This window comes from Prunus dulcis, chromosome 5, assembly GCF_902201215.1.
Source record: "Prunus dulcis chromosome 5, ALMONDv2, whole genome shotgun sequence".
NCBI lineage: Eukaryota > Viridiplantae > Streptophyta > Magnoliopsida > Rosales > Rosaceae > Prunus > Prunus dulcis.
In genome coordinates, this window is record NC_047654.1 from 15,345,543 (window position 1) to 15,360,789 (window position 15,247).

At 36.6% G+C, this 15,247-nt stretch overlaps 1 protein-coding gene and 1 long non-coding RNA gene across 2 annotated transcripts; both read right to left on the reverse strand.

Annotated features, from left to right (window-relative positions):
* Positions 1 to 5,129: 5,129 nt before the first annotated feature.
* Positions 5,130 to 7,385, reverse strand: LOC117628316. Its single transcript, XM_034360736.1, has 4 exons — positions 7,096 to 7,385; positions 5,854 to 6,879; positions 5,661 to 5,766; positions 5,130 to 5,515 (listed from the first exon to the last, which is right to left on the reverse strand). Exons 1-4 carry the CDS (start codon positions 7,350 to 7,352, stop codon positions 5,339 to 5,341), a joined length of 1,566 nt encoding a protein of 521 aa, XP_034216627.1. The 5' UTR covers positions 7,353 to 7,385; the 3' UTR covers positions 5,130 to 5,338.
* Positions 7,386 to 9,987: 2,602 nt separating this feature from the next.
* On the reverse strand, positions 9,988 to 13,207 carry LOC117628117. The gene is made up of 3 exons (XR_004585902.1): positions 12,924 to 13,207; positions 12,282 to 12,388; positions 9,988 to 10,248 (listed from the first exon to the last, which is right to left on the reverse strand). It is a non-coding gene; the product is annotated as an uncharacterized LOC117628117 (long non-coding RNA).
* Positions 13,208 to 15,247: the final 2,040 nt, after the last annotated feature.

Sequence of the window (15,247 nt, forward strand, 5' to 3'; positions counted from 1 at the left end):
TGCAGGATGCCGCATCACATCATCGTCTACCCGTTTTTCCTTATGCCATCTCATGTCTGTGGCAGTATGCATCGACATATACAATCTCTGCAACCTAGGTTTAAGGGGCAGATAACGCATCACTTTTTGTGGTATCTTAGTCGTTCTATTCTGGGATGTCATTTTGAACCTCGACTCATTGCATATAGGGCATGTATCCAACGCTTCATGCTCTTTGTAGAATAACATGCAATTGTTTTTGCAAGCGTGGATTTTTTCATAACCCAATCCAAGACCATGCAACACCTTCTGTGCATGTTTATGGTCTTTCGGCAAACAATTGTCCGTCGGAAGCATTCTCTTGAAAACCCCCAAAAAGTAATCGAAACACAAGTTGGACATACGATACTTTATTTTTCCGTGCATTAGCTCCACAATGGCAGTGAGAACGAAAAAACTCTCGCACCCCGGGTATAACTCTTGGTTGGCATTTTTTAACAGTTTTTCATACTGTTCAAACTCCGCACTGTCTATTGGTGTAGGCACGTCATCTTCCCCTTCCCGATTGATGTTGGTCGATGCGAATGGAAAAGCATCCTGTATAATACCCATGACTTGATCATTAGGATCCACAATAGGTTCAACATTGTCCACTCTTGGGGCATTTGAAGACGAAGCATGGTCTACTTGTTCGCCGTGAAGGTTCCAAATGCTATATGTTTCAATCATTCCATTCCTTACTAAATGAAATCCAACATTTTCAATTGTCTCAAACAACGTGTTGTTACACCTCCTACAAGGACAACGGATTCTAGTTGCACCCGGTTTGTGTCTACGTGCAAACTCAATAAAATCCTCGATTCCATCCAAGTATTCGTCTGCGCATCTATTCGGGTTCTGTATCCACCTTCTGCTCATAATCCCTGAAACCACAATCACGACACAACAGTCACAACAACTTCATACGAAGTTATAATGTCACCTTATGCCTCCGGTAAGGGCCCTATCCCATTCGGGAATGCATAGTCCTGTCACGTAACCTACGGTTACATGAGATTAGATTTCGACGTGGATTAATTTCGGCAGCATCTCGACACAGTTCTTGAAGTGGGCATAGGTATAAATACCTACGCACCACCCGAAGAACGTACCGAGATGACACCGAAATCTCCACAATCGAAACCTAATCCTGTAGTCGAAGATTATGTGACAACACTATGCATTACCAAACTGTCCAAATAATGGGACAATTCAAGAATTAATTGGACCGCAGTCATGCCTTACGCATCCATGCACGAAATCCAACTAATCTCGAACGGAAAACTACGTGTTACTAAACATAAAAATAAAAGTACGAAGTTAATTTCAATTAACTTCGTACATCACAACACATTGTGCTACGCCACGCACAATTTCACAACATTATAAACATATAACTTCACAAAAAAAGTACAAACATAACAAACAAACTTTTACAATAACATACCTTCACAATCGTTCTCCACCAACCACTAATCACAAATATCCCTAATGAGAACAAAATTAATAGCATTAGTACGAATTTACATTAATACATTTAAACTCACGACAAAAAATACATACCTAATAAACATATAGAATTCACAGCAGAGCAGCAGCAGGGAGGGAGAGTGAGAGAGAGGCAGAATGCAATGCATTCTGCATCTGCAATGGCAGATACAAATATGGAGAAGAAGGACTTTGCGCGACGAACAAGAAAAATTCGTCGCGCGAAACGCCGTCGCGAAAACCTACTTTTCCGTCGCACAAAACAACATTTCCGTCGCGCAATCACGTGTCGACATCTACTTTTTTGCGCGACGAACAAATTTATTCGTCGCACAAAAATTCCGTCGCGCGAATACAAACTGGCGTCGCGCAAAGTTAATTATTCGTCGCGCCAATTGAAATATTTCGTCGCGCAGGGTTGCACCGCTATTACACTTTACGCGACGACGTACTTCCGTCGCGCAAAAACCCACCTCCATATTGGCGCCAAAATTAAGTTTCCCTCGTTTTCTTACGCGACGGTTGATTTTTTCGTCGCCCTAAGTTGTCTTTTGCGACGAAAACACTCGTCGCGCAAAATGTTTTTACCGCCATAAGAGGCGGCAAATTCCGGTCCATCTCTGCGCGACGAATAAGTTGAAGTGTCGCGCAATATACTCATGCGCGACGCTCCTTGTCGTCGCGCAAGAGTTTGGCGCCATTCTGCGTAGAAGTTGCATCTTTGCGCGACGCAATTTCTTTACGTCGCGCATAGTCTCTATCCGCGACGAAATTATTTGTCGCGCTAGTTTTATGTTCTTTGCGCGACGGAAGTTATTTTGCGTCGCAAAAGCGTTCTTTGCGCGACGAAATTTTATTCGTCGCGCAAACTTCCGTCGCGCAAATAGTAAATCGTAGTAGTGAAGACAAGTTAATCTTTCCAAACAACTACCTACCGAGAGAGAATTAATGAATGAAGCAAGGTCAAAAAATTTATTCTAGAAAAAAAAAAAAAACAGCAATGCAAATCAAGAACATCAACAATTTTACTGAAAAACAAAAATTAAGAAGATGAAATCCCCCAGTAATCCATGCACTGACCTTGGGTAAGGATGAGCGGCCCCATTGCCTGCCCTACTGGGCCGGCGTAGTAGGCGAAGCTCCTTCAATATTAATTTCTTCAAATCGAGCAGTTGGATTTTCTTGCCCAAAATCAGGGCTAGATAGTTCTCGTTCTCCCCCAGTTCTCTTTGACAATTCTCCATCTCCCATATCAGGCCTAGTTCGCCCAGAGACCTCTCCATCTCCCATATCTTCCGTAGAGATTTCTTGATCTTCGATGTCTTGGCAAGGAGCTCATCCTGGGGTGATGCCATTGTCAAGGAATGGTCTTGACCGGAGGTGAGCTCAACGGCAGCGGCCATGATATTGGAATGCAAAATTGAGGCGAAAGGGAATTTAGGGCTTAGGGATGCTGCGGCAGAAGGGAGTCTTAAAATTCCTAGTGTTACCTGTTTGTTTATTTGTTACCCTTTTAATGATTTTTTTGGGGTTTACTGATGAGATTGGGTTTTAGGGCCAATTGAGGAAGTGGTTTAGTTCAAAGCCCTATATAATTGACCTTCTTCTTTGATTTTATTGCTTCACTCTCGTTAATCAAAGGTGCTGGTGGACTGGATCTCTCTCTGACTCCATCTTTTTTGCTTCTTTGTCCAAGATAATCAAAGGTTACCTGATGCTTTCTCAGTTATATTTTAGTTTTTCTTTTCTTTTCTTTTGAACATTGTAGTAGTATTGTTTCTATTTGGTTAGAGTTGTGCATCTCAGTTTTCTTAGGATGTACACTGCTGTTTTTTATTTTATTTTTTTAACCGTACTCTTCTTTTTGAGCTCAAGTGTTTTCTAAGGATACTGTTTGTTCTTACAAGTATACTTTTTGCAAGATGTTGAATGATTTGGAAGGCTAAAGTGCATTGCAATGTGTACTTTGTTTGCTGGCTAATTAAAAGTTGCTGGAGAAGATGCAATGTGTTTTATTAAATGTTAGTTTGTTTCTATCTTTTCTTGCAGATTACTTTAATTGCTAAGAATTCTTTTCAGTAAAATGGATGACCAGAGAGAGTTTTCGGTCTTTGTTCGATGGTTGCATGGTGAAAATAATTTAAATGACAAGGTTATTGGTTCTAGGCTTTCCTTGTTTAAAAAATGCTATCTACCTATATATATATATATATATAGCAAAAGGCAGAGAATGATGAAACATTCAAAATACTAGAAAATACCTTTGGTTAATTGAAACATTAAGAATTAAAATTACTAATTAAATGAGGATAGTATGGTAAATTTTACATTTTTTCATATTAACAAAATTAATTCTAAAAATAAAATAAAAAGTAAAAAAGAAAATCAGAAAACCAATTGATACATGTTCACGCATGTGCCAAAGAGCTTGTTAATAGACTGGAAACTCTGACAAGGAACTTCTTTTGCGGACTTCTACTAAAATTCCGCCTATTGCATGGAATACTATTTACAACCAAAAGACCTTATGAGTATCTTCCATAGCTAATAATGCTTGGTTGGCTTGGATTAAGAAAACTACAATTGGTTAATAATGCTTCCCTAGCTAAATTGGGATGGAAAATTATTCTTCTTTTTATAAAGCAATTTATAAAGCAATTGCAAAACCCAATTATATTTGCGAGTCTGGATAAGCATTTTAAAATTTCAACCTATTTTATTTCAGGAAATGAGATGGATAGTTGGGAATGGTCATATTATTAAATTTTGGAATTTCAATTGGGTCTTGTTAAATGAACTCTAAAATTAACTGAATACACCCTATGATTTAAGTATATCCTAATATTTAAATTAAAATGTAAAATTAACTAAGTACACCCTATTTTAACTACAAAAAATACTCCTATTTTGAGGGTGAGACCTCTTCCTTCTTTAGTCTCTGTTGTAGTTGGTTTCTAACCTCTTCAATCGTGTATGCAGTTGGTTTCTACCAAAAATCCCCCTCATCTTTTCTGGTTAACGGTAATTCAAGCCGTGTCTTCCACTAAAGACAGACCAATGATGGCTTCAAAGGAATTCTTTTCCTCAGGTAATACATGCCATTATTCAGTATATATAAAGGAAACAATTTAAATTTCTATTAACATTCAGACTATTTCCTTTTCATGTGTATCTATATATATAAAGCAAAAGACAGAGAATGGTGAAACATTCAAAATACCAGAAAATGTTATTGGTTAATGCAAACATTAAGAATTAAAATTAGTAATTAAATGAGGATAATATGGTAAAATTCACACATTTTCATATTTAAAAAATTAAAAGTAAAAGAAAAATTAGATAATTGATCATATTTTTATGGAACACAACTACCCATTATCATTTTTAATTCTAAAAAAAAAAATTATAAATTTATAAAAAAAGGCCTCTTGCAAGCACGGAAGCACATCCGAAGAGGCTAGTTAATTACTGAAATAAACAGAATTTTAGCTAACAAATGCTAATTAAGGCATTAGTAGTCTAAGTGAGAAGACGGTGAAGCAAGATAGAACCAACAGAAACCACATGATCAAGATTCCAAACCTTCTAAAACCAATAACTAATATATATTGCCTGTACTGGAAACGAAATTGAACTCTACATTCATCAGTTTGTGCAGCAACAAACTGAACCATGATAATTATATATAGCAAACAAGGATCATTAATTCAATATCCTTAACAAAAATAAAATATAGCAATATCAACAGTGAACAAAAGATGGCAGTAAAATGCCTCAATAATATCTAATCAAAGACGTACGGATTCCCAGCTCTGCTCCTCAAGTCCTTACATTACAGGTTGTTTTCTACTACCTGTAATCCCACTTTCTTTTTTTTGGTTACATGTAATCCCTCCTTCCATCCGCTTTTTCTTTTTCTTTTGTTTTTAATTATTCCGCTTGCATTCTTGGGTTTTGTCTGGTTTGCTTTTTCATGATGCATGAAGGCTACTTCATGTTTGGCTTCTTCCTGCAAAACCCAATTATATTATGTGAGAAACTAGATCCAAATGCTAATAAAACACTTATACACATGCAAACAATTGGGTCTCTTGATTCATGGTTATTAAACAAAGAAAAAAAAAATCAATTTCATGTAAACAAATTTCTTTTACCTCATGCATCAAAGAATTCTCATCCAAAGTGGCGTCATCTTCTTGTTTTGGCTGCTTCAAGCTTGCTGCACTCTTACTTTCTTCGGGTTCATAATCCCCGCACTCTCTGAGAGTCGTAATCATCGTAAACAATAAAATCTAACGTGCAGATTAATGTTATGATTAAAACACGAGAAATGTGTAGAAAACTTACGGAGTAAAGCCGAGTGTAAGCATGAACCAATTACGGACATCGATTTTTACACGAAGAACAGTCGAATGTAAGGTCTCGATCATTCCTTGAACAATTTGAAACGTGGTGATACAAAGATGTTGAACCTCATCACATTCTTCGTTAGTGCCAGTCTTAACATGAACGAAGTCTTGGTTCCCCAAATGTACCAAATAGTCAGTCACAAGTCCATCAAATTGCAAAGGCGGATCAGCAATGTCAAGGCCGTTCAATTTAAATTGCCGGACTAGTGAATATGCAATATCACCGTCATCAACTACCTTCCTCCTCAAGGAGTATGCTATAATCTCATCCTCCTTAAAACGATTTAAAGCATATATAGTCTCACCTACAACCACGGCTCTCCCTTGGAACGGAGTACAAGTGCCAATTTCAACTTGTTTCCAATTCTTTCTACCCACGTGAAAAGCAACGACATCAAAGTTTCCATGCAAGTCAGACAATGTATACAAAATAACGCCATAACCAACGGCATAACCAGTTACCCACATAGTAAAGTTATAAGAAAATGGAAACGAAGGCATTTGGACCCAATCCTTCTTATTAGGGTTGTATTTCCCAAAGAATAAGCCTGAACCTTGTACGAATTCTGTTTCGGTTTCAAGAAAATAAAGTGTGCCATATGCCGACACAACTGTTCCATGCTGCTTAAACTGTACGGTAGAAGGTGTTAAGCGATCTAATGCCCTAGTTTTTGTATCAAAGATATACCCTCCAAATGAATCAACGCAAGGTTTATCCCAACCCTCCTCTGAAAACACATATAGTTGGGAGCGGTCGAAAAGCCTTGCACCCAAATGGGTAGAACCACTAAACTTGGCTACACGTGCTACTTGTGCACCCATATCATCAACTTCTCCTCCAAATTTGAATTTAACTTCATATATGGCATCAGTGTATTTGCCCCTAAGGAAAGTTACCATTAAAAACAAAGATCTATCTTCCCCCTGATTTATCATCGTTGATGCATTCTCAACCATGGGCAAGCTGGACAGAGAAGAGAGATATACAAAACAAGTCAAGTTAATATTCTTTCCAAACCACTTCCGACCTAGAGAGAATTAATGAATCAACCAAGATCAAAGCTACACAATCTACTTTTGTAGGCATATAGCAAGGTAAATTTTATTTTATAAAAAAAAAAAAAAACAGCGATGAACAAAAATTAAGAAGATGAAATCCACTATTAAGCCGTGCACTGACCCATGTTTCTGACTGTCGGCCCTACTGGGGCGTAGTAGGCGAAGCTGCTTCGAAATTAGCTTCTTCAAATCGATCAGTTGAATTTTCTGGGCCAAAAGAGCGGCTAGATATTTCTCGTTCTCCCCCAGTTCCCGCAGAGACTTCTCCATCGCCCATATCTTGCGCAGAGATTTCTTGATCTTCGATGTCTTGGCAAGGAGCTCATCCTGGCATGAAGCCGTCGTCAAGGCATGGCCCGAGGTGAGCTCAGCAGCCATGATATTGCAATGCTAAATTGAGGCAAAAGGGAATTTAGGGTTGGTTGTGGGTATGAAATATAAGCTAAAGCGTGGAATTAATTCAATCGATCAAAATGCTTTCCATTCATCCGTAAAGTCATGTTTTCATATAATGACCTAATTAATCTTGATAGGAGCAGGAAACTTTTTTTAAAAATTATTTTTATTTTAAGGAAGAATCAGGAAACTTTTATTAATATTATTTTAATCAAGGAAGAAACAGGAACCTTCTTATTGTCGATCAAATAAAACGCAGGAACTTTTTTTTTTTTTTTTTTTCTTTCGGTTGAGAGAAAACAGGAAACTTAATAATTGTTTTTGAATATGCATATGGTGTTTATATGTACGACTTACTTTTCTATTTGGTTTCCCGTTTTAAAATTTCTAGGGTATTACCTGTTTGTTTATTTGTTACCCTTTTTATGATTTTTTTTGGGGTTTACTGGTGAGATTAGGTTTTAGGGCCAATCGAGGAAGTCGTTTAGTTCAAAGTCCTATATAATTGACCTTCTTATTTGATTTTATTGCTTCACTCTCGTTAATCAAAGGTGCTGGTGGACTGGATCTCTCTTTGACACCATCGTTTTTGCTTCATTGTCCCAGATAATCAAAGGTTAGCTCATCTCATGCTTTCTCAGTTATATTTTAGTTTTTGTTTTCTTTTCTTTTGAACATTGTAGTAGTATTTTTTCTATTTGGTTAGAGTTGTGCATCTCAGTTTTCTTAGGATGTACACTGCTGCTTTTTTTATTTTTTATTTTTTATTTTTTTTATTTTAACCTTACTCTTCTTTTTGAGCTCAATGTGTTTTTCTAAGGATACTGTTTGCAATGTGTACCTTGCTTGCTGGCTAATTAAAAGTTGCTGGAGAAGCTGCAATGTGTTTTATTAAATGTTTCTTTGTTTCTATCTTTTCTTGCAGATTACTTTCCTTGCTAAGAATTCTTTTCGGTAAAATGGATTACCTGAGAGAGTTACCTGACTTTATTCAACGGTTGCTGCTTCGTGGCAATAATTCACAGGACATGGTCATTGGTTCTGGGCTTTGTTGTTACAGTTTCAAGTTGAATAATAGAATTTCTCAAGAATTGTATGAGGGGAGTTTGTTTATATCTTCTGATCTTCGCGGGGAACTGATAGATGTGGTGTTTGTAAAAGTTGCTCGACAAGAAGATGCAATAAAAATATTTCGAAATACTGCTGCAGCTAATGATGGTGTTGTTTTGAAGCCGTGGAGGTATTGGTTCTCCGGAGAAAAGGAGTTTTGCAACTTGCCTAAGGATGCAGAGTTGAGGAAGGGAATCTGGACTCTATGTTATGATCATTTCGAACACAATCTTAAAGATTGGACGAATTTGGTGAAGGGAAATGTTGGTTATTATGATAAGCTTAAACTACCTATCAAAATTGGCAATGGTTGTCGTCTTAAGGAATTTTGGCGTGATTCTATAAGGTATTTGGTTAGATTTTGTAAAAATTATTGGTCATAGTTTTGTTTTAATTGTATTTGACGTAAATTCTTTGTACTGTTTGTAGGAAGTTGATTAAGGGTATTGGTCGTATACATTCTAAGGGGTTATATCATGGTGGGTTGGGTTTGGAGAGTAATTATGTATTTATTGACAAATGTCTGAAGGTAATTAACATTGAGGGAGATTTGTATGAGTATGAATTTGAGGACGGCCGTGAGTGGCAAAAGAAAGCAGATATTACGGACCTTTTAGGGATGTTGGACAACTGGTTCGAATCGATACTAACGGGGGGCAAAAGAAGTTGGCTGGAATGTCAACACTTCTTTGATTTTGTCAACCGTGCTAAGAGAAAGAAGTTGGAGTGAGTTGTCTATCTCTTTTATTTTATTTATTTATTTATTTTCACTTCATTTCTTTCTTATAGGATATTGTTCTTTTTGTCTTTTCAGCTATGATAAATTTGTGAAAAAAGTGGTGGGTCATCCGTTTTTGTTAGAAGCTGATAAAAGGATGCGTCTCTTTGATCACTATGAAACTATGAGGAGTGGTCGAAATGGTCAACAAGTCAAATTCGCGTTGGCAAGACCCGCTTTTGACAATTTCAAATCCTGGAACTCTACTTCAACCCTTAATAACATGGATAAATTTATGTTGGGTGTTTATAACCATAGAAACTCCTCCCCATCAAGAAAACAAAAGAAATCCGTCGTCATCAAAAATATAAAATCCCGTATAAAACCACGTGTAAATTACACTGGGGATGTGGAGGATCTTCTTAGATACCTTAGGAATCTGTATCATCATTATCATCAACATGGTTTGGCTCCTGGTTCTATGGAGGATGTGGATCGTGGTGTTACAACTCATTTTCGTGGGTTTTTGGAGCTGCTTTACATGCATTTAGAACTCTACTAGTGTTATTTTATTTTGTATATCAAAGATTTTATGGCTTTATTTTATTTTGTATATCAAAGATTTCATGGCATCAGTAGATTAAAGATTTGAATATTAAAACAAGTACATGCGCTACATATTTCTTTCCTGCAGTTAAAAAATTAACTACTACCAATAATTTATTCATGCAATTACAAAGTTAACTACAACAGCAAAATGAAAAATTCACGCTAAAATTTTATGAATCATTTGAAAAAGAACCATACTGCTCCTTTGATCACATTCAATGCAAACCCATATATAAATAAGTGAAATAAAACATGGGAACTACATTTTGAAAAAGAAAAAGAATTACCACTCAATGGCTTTGGCAATGGTTATCAGTTCAAACAGTGTAATCAGAGCAAATTAAATCCAATAAGTAAGCCATTCGTGGTGATCGTCAGCAGGAGACTCTGCCAGCAGAATTATCCTCCTCTCTGATCTCATTCTTCTCATGCATGGGTCATCTGTTGACTTTTCAAACAACTTGCATGAAAATATGATTCATTAAAAAGATGCATAAGCATAAGGAATGATCCAAAACTAACCACTAGGGTTTTAGCTAAATAGCTACAGAATCAAGTATATTTTTTGAATCTTCTACACAAATGCCTTATACATTTGGGGGCAAAGAAATTTGTAAAGTGCCTTATACATAGCTAGATTCAGACAACAGGGGATGCATTCTCCTTTCGTAAGTACTGAATCTGACCAAGCAAGTACTTTTAACAGTCGAGTAGCTTCACACAACATATAGAGGCCTTTCAATTGTTCAGCTGATTTAGTTCTGTGCAAGGGTCATCTCAAATTAAGAATGACCCACCATCATATCTGTTGAAAAACTAATGCTCATTTGTTCTACAAAGTTCTAGAAAAGTCAAGAGCTCACAATAAAGAAGTTGCATGGCGGCAAAACAAAATGAATATGGTAGAATATTCTAGAAAAAGTGACAAGTGAATGGCTAAAGTATCGCAGCGGAAGAAATCTCTAGAGCAAGACTACAAACACGTGGTTGGGAGAAAGTGCCCAAGTCGGTGGACCAAGGCTAAGTTGGCAAACAATCATCTATAAATAGGCATGCAATCTACAATGAAATGTGGAGTGAACAAATAAACTCCCAATCTATGCGGGAGCCAAGAGCTACCCAAACTAAGCCATGTTGAGGAGGCCAATAAGCCTATATAAGCAATAAAGAAGGCCAATAAGTCAATAAGCTATGAAGAAGGCCAATTAGCTTACACCTATGTACTATTCTCCTCCAATGTAATAAAATCACTTTATTTCAACTATTGCCTATTGTCCTAAACCCTTTCACCACATAAACCAACAATGGTATCATAGCAACACCACTCACAATCACCCTACAATCTAACAAGCGGTATCAGAGCGTCACAAACGCTCATCACACACTTTCTAAAATTCCAACAATATCAAAAATTGATTACATTAAGAGAGACATGGTGAACTTCTCATAAATAAAAGGCAACTTACTGAGAGCATCAGCCAGCTCAAGAAAAAGCTCGCTAAAATGCTCACGCTTATATTTCTCACTCCCTCAACCTTGTGGATTCTCTAACTAATTTTTCTAGGACAAGCCCTGCACATCAAACAGCTTTCTAAACATCCATCCAAGAAATCTGAGTGATTTTTCATCCTAAAATAAACAGTCATGTTAAGCCACTTGGATGTGGTACATCATTATTCTAAATGACTTCACACAATTTGATAATGAGCCAGAGGAAATTCTGTTGGAAGACCCTCTAAAATCTTTTATAAAGCATGAGCAGTATGAAGTTCAAAATCAATAAAGTACAGGTGGCTTTTTTTAAAATTTTTTTAAAAACAGTATTACCACATGAGAACAACATTTATCTGAAATAAATCAGCTTTATCAACAGTGAATCAAATTCTTTGTTCATAATAGATCTTAGATGAACACTTCTGTCAAGATTTGCACCTAATTTTGAATCCCCTAACCAGTTAGAAAGGCTACCTGTCAACACTACTATTAACCTTGATAATGCAAGTCTATCAATCATAGGTTCCTTCACATAGATACCATAAACTTTGTCTGAGTAAATTCTATTCCAAGAAGTATCCATCACTAGTTACATCTATTTTCTAATTCAGGATCGGCCGAAACAAATAACTAGTGGGCAGCACATCCAACATTCCCCAAAGTTCAGTAGAATTCGACAGGGACAAAACTTATACTGGTTCCACAACATAACGTATGTACCCTGCATCTTTTTCATCATTCCTTCAGAAACCCCATTTCTAAATTTTCAATTTGCAACTCCTTTTCCAGATCTTACCCTATTTTGCATCATCAAGCTTCTAAAGTAGGACAAGCTTTACTGTTCCAAAGTACACATGAACACCCAGCCTTTAGTTATAATATGCCAAGCATTACAACATCCAATCCAGATAATAGAAAGTTTCTAGCACTCACAACAACGCTTATGAGCTTATGTCAAAATTAAGATCTGAACAACTTACCCGCGCACTGAGGCCTCCGTTACATTAGCCTTGTCAGCCGCCAGAACAGGATCCTGTGAACCCATGATCCGAAAATAGTCTCTATGAACTGAATAGGGCCTTGTATCCTATAAAAAGAAGAAATAACAAATTCAGACATTCTTGAATCTTGTCAGATGATCCTCCAAAGAACAGCAGGCAGCCATATTTATCGTTATTGGGCCTGAATTTTTGCACTGTAAATATAGATATATATGCTCTATTTAACATAACTTTCAAGTACAGAATTGAATTTTAAAAGGAAACCCTAGTGGTTAGTTTTCTTTCCCACAAATGATTGTTCTACCTCATTGCTCAGTAAACAAAAACCCTTAACCAACTGAACCCAAAAAATATCACAATTAATAAAATGAAATGATAGCTTTTAACCCTTCTTGTAGAAAATAATACTTGAACTACGAAAAAGTCGGAATTAGACATCAAATCAACTCCAATCCAGAAAAAAGAAGAAAGATTTTTACTGTTTAGAAAGAAACAAAAAGCCATTATTCCAGAGACCCTATATCAGAACAAAGAAACCATTTTGTGGAGAAGAAAGAAGAAAACACCCAGAGGAAATGCATAATTAGATTGAGAAAATGTAAAATCTACTGATACACCTACCTGCAGAAGGAAATGCTGCGCAGAACAAATGGGTCTTGGATTGAGAGAAATTCAATATATTTCGCGAAGAAAAATAACAAAGGATTTCGTGAAAATTTGGGACACATAAAAATATCATTGAGTAATGGGGTAAGGTAACTGTACGCTTGGCATTTAGGAGGAGGGGAGGAAGACAGAGAGGATGGCGGGAGAAAACGAGGCAGAGGAGGGCGACCGGTGAGCGCTCGCCTTTTTGGTGCGCAAAGAACCCGGCCACGTGACTCATCACGTGACCTTCCTTGGTTTTTTTTTTTTTTTTTTTTTTTTTTTTTTTTTTTTTTTTTTTTTTTTTTTGTGTGGGTACATTTCATGCTAGTAATCAAATATATATATACAGTCCAGATCTTTTGGACTACAGGAGTCCAAGAGATTGTGGTCACCCACCGTTGGATATTAATCCAATGGTTCAAAAAAGTTTCTTAAAAGGAGTGCAAGAGTGACAGAACCGTTGAATTTATATCTAACGGTAAGTGACCACAAACCTCTTGGATCCCTGTAGTCCAAAAGATCAGGACTGTATATATATATATATATATATATATATGTATTTGCACCTCTTTTTTTTTTTTTCAAAGAAAGAAAACATTAAGGCAATAGTGATAGGTTTAGCACATCTGTTTAGTTTTCCTATTAATCATGTTTTTTTTTTTGGCTCATTACCATGTCTTATTTTGCACTCGCTTTATGAATGCTTAGTTTGAAAAGAAAATAGTTTTGAACTAAAATGAAAAGAAAATAGAATTGGAGAGATCAAATGAGATGTATCACTTAATCAAAAAAAAGAGATGTATCATATAACTTCATGCCCTCGAGCTTGTTGGAACTTAAACCAAGCCTAGTTTAAGCCCAAGTCCACTTTAATATTTTTAATTATTGTTGTAAAATCTATAATCTTAATAAGTTACTTTTGGGTTCTCAAGGAGATAAATTGTCACGACAGGACCCGTCCTGACAAGACTCGACCCAAATTTCACTTTGGAATCCGAGCCGAATCCTATGCGTGTCTGACACTTGGCGAGTGCAGGGCACAAATGACCTATCTACCCTTCAATTCAAAATTCAATTTATTTCAAGTTTGACTTCTGCCGAAAATTCGGCAGAGTCTCCTTTGTAAATTGAACATTTCCCAAAATTTATACCTGTCAATAAACACTTATATACTCCAAGCATTCATCATGTATCGATTTATATTCAAGAAATCAAGCATCAAATCATTCTGCCTTCAGGGCTTAGTAAATCAAGTAAATCATTTTATCAACTGGAACTGATTCTAACTTTTAGAACAACTTGAACACAATAACATATTCAAAATAATTTAACTGAACCATTTCTCAATCTTTTTGCCTCGTGGCTGCACCTAGTAATTCTAGGCTGCCTACGTACCCTCAACCAGGGATCAAGCCACACGTAGTTCTTCTATTCCTGTTCCAAGCTTCCTGGCATTACTCACATGACAATAACTATATTTAAATGAAGAAATAAAAGCATTTAGATTCAAGTAATCACTCTTGGAAAGCCATAACTATTAATTCCTCGTGACACCATTGGTGACACGTCCTGCCTTGTAATCCTCGCTAGACTCATGAGACATCTGGTCAACCTAATCAACAATCCTCGCTCCCACGGTCTGTATATATCTCTAAGACTCGTGGGGCAAAGTATGCTAAAAATACTTGAGCAATTTAATACTATATCCAATAATAAAAAGATAAAGACAAACAACTTTAATAAAATAAAATAAGATAAATTAAAGCAAAATAGATTAAAATAAAATAAACAAGCCTCAAATACCCTTGTACTCAAGCCTAGAAACTTACGTAAAGTTCACAAATATATATTTATATATACATATATGTATATATCCGTCTTTCTCTTGTGAAACAATGTATCGATTAAGAAAATAATAGTGACCGTATAAAACCTTCAATTTTAATTTAAAAATCTCTTAAAGCTTAAATCCTCTCAACCTAGGCGTACCCCCATTCCTGATCCGTCAAATCCTTTAATACTGTCATTTTCATCCTTGCAGGTCTCGGAAACATAAAGTTAACCGAGCCGCATTCCTCGCAGGTCTTAGAGATAACACTTCAATCTGAGCTATAATCTTCACAGGTCTCGGAGATACCACTTCAATCCGAGCCGCATTCCTCGCAGGTCTCGGAGATAACACTTCAAGCAGGTCTCAGAGATAACACTTCAATCTGACCCGCAACCCTCGCAGGTCTTGGAGATACTGCTTCAATCCGAGCCGCATTCCTTGTAGGTCTCAGAGATAACACTTCAAT

Coding starts and splice junctions, on each gene's coding strand:
- LOC117628316 (XM_034360736.1), bottom strand. CDS start 7,352: ATGGCTGCTGAGCTCACCTCGGGCCATGCCTTGACGACGGCTTCATGC. Junction 6,880..7,095: donor GCCGACAGTCAGAAACATGG/GTCAGTGCACGG, acceptor TTCTCTGTCCAG/CTTGCCCATGGTTGAGAATG. Junction 5,767..5,853: donor CTTACACTCGGCTTTACTCC/GTAAGTTTTCTA, acceptor TACGACTCTCAG/AGAGTGCGGGGATTATGAAC.